Below are 8,563 nucleotides of genomic sequence, written 5' to 3' on the forward strand. Positions count from 1 at the left end.
TTTTGTGGAGAAATCTTAAAGCATGTAGAAAATAAAATAGAAAATATAAAAGCAAAGGTTTTTAAATGTTAATCTGTTATTAAAAAATAAAAGAACTACATTGGTATATAGCTTTGTATTCGTTCTCGTACGTCTATAACCAACCTATTTATCTTTTACAAAAAAAAAAAAGATTAATTTTTTTTACTGATTTTAAACTGATATCAAAAACTGTAATGTGATAATATCTAAAATTGAACAAAAAATATTGCTCTTGCAATAGTAGCCAAAAAGATGTAAATAGGTGTGTGCAAATTACTACAGTATTTGAACTAAGCAATTAAGGGGTGGGACAGAATTTTTTTTTTGTTTTTTTGGAATAATCTTAAATTTCAAACCTTTGGGTATGCGAAACTCTATGTTGAGTTTCCTCTGATGTCTAAAAACATTTATACCATTGCACACATCCAAATATAAATGGAAACATTTTTAGAATTTCATTATTTAGGGTCTTCTTTCATTTTTTTTTATGTATATTTGTGTTCATGTAAGATTTTTTTTTTCTGTTAATATCGACTTTTATTTATTATATGTATTTAGTGAAAAATATATCTTTTTTAATTGCGATTTAAAGTATCAGAATATTTAGAAAGCTACCATTATTCTCATTACTTTAACAATTATTTAAACAACAAACTCCACACTTTTAAAACAGTAGATACAATATAATATAATATATTTATATATATTTGATAATATATTTGGTAATATATTTTATATATATGTTTTCACATGTCATCTTAAATATTTAATTAATATTCTTTACCATCTTCTTCAAGTACTTCTAAAAGTACCTGGTATTAATACTACGGATAGGCTTAAGATTAAAAGTGATTATGATCCTTTCTATTTTAAGTCTCCTTGATTTTCTTCCCTCTTCTGTTTTATCTCCAATTGCCGTATAATTTAGATAAAAGTACCAATACAAACATCCACCAAAATTTTTCAGTTATCCTTAGCTGTATTTATATATTACATAGTTTCTTTTATATTGCATATATATATGATGACATATTTATTTATATAACAAATCTATATACTTTCAAATAAAGAATTTTTTCTTTTGATTTAATTTCGTTTATTTTTTGTAAAACAAATATGAAGAAAAAAATTTAGAAAAAAATAAAATTTTAGCGTTAATGACCAAATCGTACCCACTTTCTCGGCACCTCTTCCTCCTCCACCATCACTTCTCACTAAACCTCTTCCATCTGCATACAACTCTTTCACCACCACTAGAAATCATTAATTTTTTCCTTTTTTTATCCGAACTCATTTGCATTCCAAGTTAACTGAACAAAATTAAACACGGAAAATTAAGAAAAAAGTAGTGGTTGGGGTTATACTGGAGGAAAAAAATTGGACTTCAATCTACTTGATTCCTTTTATATATACATTTTTTCTTTCCACTTTAAATTTTTCTTAAAACCATCTTAACACAGAAGCAAGTCAACGTTTATTTTATTTTTTTTTTGTGTTTTTTTTTTAAATCGCTCATATTCATTTTTTATTTTAGTCAGGAAAACTTCTAAATGTAAAAAAAAAAACAAAAACAATAAAAGGATGAAGTAAATATTTGCTTGTCCAATTGCGTCGTTAGAGTTGGTAAGAGAATCTTAACAGGCGGTTTTTGGGTGTTGAGTTTTTCGCTATATAGTGAACGAGGCAAGGCAGGCTGAGCGTTCACGTTTAATGTCTTGCCCGTAAATATATACGTTGTTGTTAAGGCTTGGCCACTAAAAGTTGTATGTAGCCTCTATCTTTTGATTTGATAGTCTGCCATTTTTTCAAAGGGTTCTTAAGTTAGTTTAGGGCAGACTTTTATTTTTAATTTTATATAATTTTCTTTTCTAGGTGCGGTGTGTTAATTAAGTTGATATTTTCTCTTCGTATTATTAAAAATGTCCCACAAAATTAAATCGAAAACGAAACAAATATTAATGTTTTACACAAACAACGAAATATTTATTTTAAAATAATTAAAAAGAAATAATTGAATTATTACCCATATGTATACACTAACGACTTTTCCAATATATATATTAATAAACTGTTATTTTTTCTATATTTTCAGGGACTTTTACGTACTGCAGAACAGTTAAAAATTAAAGGACTTTGCGAGACAGCAGAAAATACTGACGATTTGAACGACGCAGCTACAGCTACTATCACAGTATCTGAAAATATACAGCAAGCAGTTGTTGGAAATATTGTAAATGCGGTAGCGCCTGGACAACCGTCCCCAAACACTCAACAACAACAACATCAACAGCAGATTGCAGCAAATGCTGCTGTGTTATCACACGGAATCGGTAACGTTAACGCTGCAAATGCACAGCAATTAGCTGCAGCAGCTGCTAGCGGACAGTTAATAGCATCCAATACACAGCAGTTGGTACGAAAGTCCCGTGTACGAAAGCGCTCTAAGTCGCCTGACTTACAACAACATCAACATCCTCAAACTATATTAATACAAAATCAAAATCAAACTGCTATCGTAAGTCTACAACAATCTGGTAATTTTATACCAGTTTCTGGGGTTCAAACAGTATCCACAAGCGTTGGAGGACAGACACAAACAGTTATTACTGGTGACGATTCGGATTCGGACAAACCATTACAAAAAATTTGTAAAACCGAAACTTCACATACTTCACCTACATCAAATTCATCTAGTTCGGCATCCAATAATGCTGGTGGTGTAACCACAGTAACAGCACCTGGCACTGCGATCGTCACACAAATTGTAGTAGCACGAGACGGAAAAGATAAAACAATGACTAGTTTAGGCATGGGCATGGTAAGTGTTATGCATATTTTAAAAAAATAACAAGGGATGTGCATCATGATTTCTGTAAAATTTATTCGCACATTTTAGTCTAAGAATGAATTATTAATTTATAGTTTTTTTTTTCAAATAGAACGGTGGTATCCTTGGCGTTCCAATGGGATTCCTGGATTTCGCACCGGAACCGCCAGCCCCATCTGCAACACCAGTTACTGTTACTGAACACGTCGACTTATCATGTAACCCCAGCACAGACACCAGAGATTTATCAAGTGAGTTTTCGGTACTATATCGCCATCACTCATTTTTTCAGCCAAATTTTACATTACCCTGTGATGTAAAAACAAAATTTCATTTCATATAATTTTCTTATCCTTAGTCCTTCCCAGCAATTTTAAATAAATTTCTTCTATCAAACATAATATCACAAAATGATTATATGAAAAGCTTAAAAACTCTATTATTTTGTATTTTAAAACAATTCTATATATTTTTGAGTGGGCTAATTCGTTAAATTCTAATAATACACAACTTTTTAAGTTATATTTAACACTGATCAATAAATCTGTTTAAAAATGTTTACATGATATGTGATCATACAATAAATTAACAATAAATGAAAACAAATCTACATTACTTTATATTTTTATTTTAAGATCCCACCGAACCACTTGACATTGACAATCATCTAGCTCAACATATGATACAAAGGCTCGATCAATCACCGATGCATACTATTCATCATCAAACTGGCGATGAGAGCAATTCAAATTTAGTGCAACACATTAAAAGTGAAGTTATAGAAGCCAAACAACAGCATCAACAGCATCATCAATCCCAACATCAGCTGCATGCCCAGCAACTGGTTCAAAGTCATCAACATCAACAGCAAGCCCAACAGCAACACCAACAACATCAACAGCACCAACAAACTCATCAGGAAATAACTGGAGCGACTGTTATGGAAATTGATCCGAGCCAGATAAAACATGAACCGGGCATGATAATAACACCTGAGATTGTAACTATGATGAATACTGGGCATATGGGTAAGTTAAACTCACAATTTTTATTTTCTGTAGAATTTAATCGAATACCGTCAAATATCTATCGTCAGGATCATCTATTGCTTTAATTGTTCGTTTATAAGATTTGCACTGTTAGTGTCAACTCAAATATAGAATTTTGTCTATTTTTGCTTTGTTTTTATAATAAAATTAATTTTTAAAATATTTCACATAAGCTCCCATCACAAAAACTTATTAAAATGATTGGATTAGGTTAATTTGTAGTGACAGCCTTGTACACCAAGACTCAGTTAAGTACAAATAATGACCCATTGTTATATTACAGATGAAAACCTTTAGTACACCAGATCTGAATGACCACATAAAAGGTAGAAATTTTAAGCATCTATTGCAACGTTCGCCCTCTAATAAGGCGCAATATATAATATTATATATATTATTATTATTACAATATTATATATTTTGATGGTCTTTGGGGTTAAACAGTCCTCTATCCAATCTAACCTTAAACAACAAACTCTAATTAAAGTATTTTAAGGGTCTTAATAAAATTATAAACAGCATTTTTGGACGTTTTTAGAATACTAGGACGGAAAGTGTGCCGTCTTGTGGGCTGGGCGGTAGAAAATTATTTTTACTAGAGTTGTAATTACTTTAGTGTATACTGTAATTTAATGGCATTAGTTTTATCCAATACGTTCTGAAATGTTATGGGAAAATAACTATAAATAAAATTTTTTTTTTAATTCCAATTATTTTTAATTTAGAGATTAATGCACATAGTAAAAGCCTGTGTCACGTTAAATATAGACATAAAAGGGGCACTTGCCTGCTGAGACCATAATGTTGATGATATCACAAAAAAAAAAGAAAAACAGTTTGAAAAATTTGAAAATTTATATATTTAAACTTAAGCCTTTATTTATAATATTGCAGTTTGTGCTACAATTGCAATCTATTTTTGTGAGAAATATTCAAAAAAATATCAAAAATAAATTAAAAATGAAATTTTTTAAAATTTATTACTTAAATAAGAAAATTTTCAAATTATGCCATTTTTCTAATTCTATTGAAATTAATCTTCGAAAAATGTTAATTCCAATAAAATAACTATTCAATAAAAGTCAATCTTTCGAAAAATCAAGTATTATAATTTTATTAATATAGGACTTTTGTTTACAATTATTTAGATATGTATAATTCAGATACAAGTGAGGATTCTATGATGATTGCAAACGGTTCACCAAATGATCAGAATGAGCCACATTACACCAATTTGGACCAACAACATGGCGATAACAAAGGTCAGTTTAATGGTCCCAAAACTTGGACACAAGAAGATATGAATTCTGCTTTAGATGCCCTTAAAAACCAAAATATGAGCCTGACGAAGGCTTCGGTTACATATGGCATTCCGTCTACAACACTTTGGCAACGTGCCCATCGAATGGGCATTGAAACGCCAAAAAAAGAAGGCGGAACCAAATCATGGAATGAAGATTCTCTTAATAACGCACTGGAAGCATTACGCTCTGGTCAAATATCAGCTAATAAAGCATCAAAAGCCTTTGGCATACCTTCATCGACACTGTATAAGATTGCACGTCGTGAAGGTATACGTTTAGCTGCACCATTTAATGCTGCGCCAACTACATGGACGCCTGAAGATTTGGAAAGAGCATTAGAGGCAATAAGAGCTGGTCATACATCTGTCCAGAAAGCTAGTGCTGAATTTGGTATACCTACAGGTAAGCAAACATATAAATTGCTCGGAAAGTTTGGGAAATTAAATTATTATTTACATATATTGTACACATGTCTACATATTATTGTATGTTGGATTTTTTAAAGAAACTAAATATTTAATGTAAATAACACTACTTAAAGTAAGAGAAATTAAACTATATAAATTTAGTAAAACTTTATGTATAGAACTACTTATCTAAATTATAAAAGAGTTGAAAAAATTATTAATATCAAAATTGTGTAATTTACTTTTTGAAATGGTTTGACTGTTGTTCGACTTATATATCTACTTCGTATCTAAACGTTAAAGGAACTTTGTATGGTCGTTGCAAACGTGAGGGTATAGAATTATCCAGATCAAATCCAACGCCATGGTCGGAGGATGCAATGAACGAAGCTTTAAATTCAGTACGGTAAGTTTATTTGAAATATATATATATAGAAATACATATTAGTAAGTACTGATCTAATTTAAATTCACATTAAATTACAGGGTTGGTCAAATGTCTATAAATCAGGCAGCAATACATTATAATCTGCCCTATAGTTCTTTGTATGGCCGATTCAAGCGCGGTAAATACGATGTTTCAAACACTAGTGGGTCCTCATTAAATAATACATCTGGAAATACATCAGGAAGCATTGAAATCATCGAGCATAGTCAAGAGAATTCGGTAAGTGTTGTTAGTCGCAAAAGCTTATATATTTAAATCGCATGAGCATGCGCACTAACCAAAAATGCTATTATTTGTACCACTACGCTGACGAATGCGTCAACATTTAATTTATGAAGTTACATATGTTTCAGCAACAATTCCAGTACAGTCCATCTCCCCATCAGCACAGCACACCACAACAGCCACAAACACCTCAGCATCTGCAACATGTTGTACACATCACCCAACAGCAACATCATCAGCAACATGGCCAACATATCCAGCAACAAGATGTTGTGACATCGAGTAGCCAAGTGCCGCACTCAAGCGCTGGTGCTGTACAACAGCAACAAATTCAGCAAATTTATCACCACCATAGCACCCCCGAAAGAAGTTGAGAATCAATACAATCTTCATCTAGCCACAACTCAGAGAACAGTAACAGCAATAACATCAGCCTAGCAAGTAAAAGAAAGAAAATAACAAAGAATAAACGTTGAGTTGAAATAATAAACTAAAAATAGAATTAAAAATAACCTTTGATTATTAAGAATTAAAAAAAACATTAATAATAATAATAAAGATGGACTAGACTGGGTATCGGTAAAGAAAACTGAAATAACAAGATAATATACTATATAAAATAATTGAATTGGGTGGGAATCGAAATAGAAAAGAAAGCTATAAAACTAAATATTGGCAACAAAAAACATTAAAAAAAATATGAAAAGAAAATTTTTTTTAAATATATAAACTAATAGTGTATATTAGAGCTAAGATAAATAATTCGCAAATATGTTCATTTTCATATATATTTTTATTTTTTATTTTTAACTTTTTTTTTTTTGTATTAAAAATACAAATTTAATTAGTTTCAATTAATATCTTTGAAACTAAACATACTTTTTTCATATTGACTTATATATTAGAAGGTTTGACAGTCCTTTTTAAATATTTTTAAATATGTTTATACTTATATAAGATACGTCAATAAATTATTTACTGTTTTCTCGTTGATACTTTCACTTGTTGATCTAAGTTTTTTAAATTGTTTTAAGCTTTACTTTTCCAAATGGGGTATATAGAAAAATTCTACTTAAAAAAGTAAAAAAAAAAAATAAACTATATGTATTTTTGATAAATTAATAAATTCAAAATATTTATAAAATTCTAAAATTTAAAATATTCTTAAATTAAATTTAAAATACTAAAGAGAAAACTAAACAGCTAAACTAATATAAATAGTTTTTTTTCGTAGTTTTAGATTTAAAATATTTTATAATCAAAGAAAAAAATGATTAATTTCAAGTTTTTTTTTAATATATGAATAACTAATTAAATTTTAAAAAAAATGTGAAAACTGTTACACACATAAACACAATAAATAATAATTGATTTACGAAAAATAATACAAAAATATGGAATAAAAATGCATTAAATAATATTTTTTATGATTTTGTATATATATGCAAATCTGTTTCTGAATTGTACTCTGAATTTATTTTTAAACGGATAAATAAAAGTTTTGCATAAACTTTTCGGTTCTGTTTTTTAACAATCAATAACAGATATCCTTAAATATATCATCAAAATGTAAAATGAGAAACTAAATTAGAATACGAAAAACATAAAATTTAATATATTAGCTACTCATAATTAATATTATAATAAAATTTTTAATCACAAAAAAAAACATGTATTAAATATAATCCTAAATAGTATATAGCATATATTAAAATTATAACATATTTATAAATAATTTATATATGTTATTATCTAATGTACATAAAATATAATTATATAAATAACAGTTGTTTATTTATATATATGACAATGTAGAGAGTTTTTTAACTTTATGTACTGTTATATATATGAATTATATACACAATTTATTATTCATTATAAATAAACTTCAAATAATTTAATGTGAATAATTTTGTTATGAGTTTTATATGTAATTCTTAAATATATACATACATATACATATAAATAATTTATGTGAATTTTAATAAAAATAATACATAATTTTACATATGCACATAAGAATGTGTAACGTATGATATATATACATATATATGTTTGAATTATATATAAATATAATATGTATTACATATTTTCCCAAATGAATTATTATATTAGTTTGATAAGTTAATTACTTTTCATTAATAACTTTTTGTTATATAAAATAGTAAAGTGAGGATTTATTTAATTTGTAATAATAATTAATGTAAGAAATATAACAAAAATATTTCTATTAAAACTCAAAATTATTAAAGTCTTTCTAATATGCAGAATAACAGAAAAAT

General features: G+C 28.1%; 1 protein-coding gene across 1 annotated transcript in view; it reads left to right on the top strand.

The window, feature by feature from the left end:
* Positions 1-7,348, top strand: part of LOC119675092 (transcription factor mef2A) — a 38,340-nt gene extending 30,992 nt beyond the window's left edge. Inside the window, exons 2-8 of the mRNA XM_038086279.1 lie at positions 2,114-2,839; positions 2,961-3,099; positions 3,484-3,876; positions 5,046-5,603; positions 5,912-6,014; positions 6,095-6,275; positions 6,410-7,348. Of these exons, the coding sequence (XP_037942207.1) occupies positions 2,114-2,839; positions 2,961-3,099; positions 3,484-3,876; positions 5,046-5,603; positions 5,912-6,014; positions 6,095-6,275; positions 6,410-6,655 (2,346 nt within the window). The 3' untranslated portion in view covers positions 6,656-7,348. The remainder of the gene's footprint in view (positions 1-2,113; positions 2,840-2,960; positions 3,100-3,483; positions 3,877-5,045; positions 5,604-5,911; positions 6,015-6,094; positions 6,276-6,409) is intronic.
* Positions 7,349-8,563: the final 1,215 nt, after the last annotated feature.

Source organism: Teleopsis dalmanni, chromosome 2 (genome assembly GCF_002237135.1).
Source record: "Teleopsis dalmanni isolate 2A chromosome 2, ASM223713v2, whole genome shotgun sequence".
Lineage (NCBI taxonomy): Eukaryota > Metazoa > Arthropoda > Insecta > Diptera > Diopsidae > Teleopsis > Teleopsis dalmanni.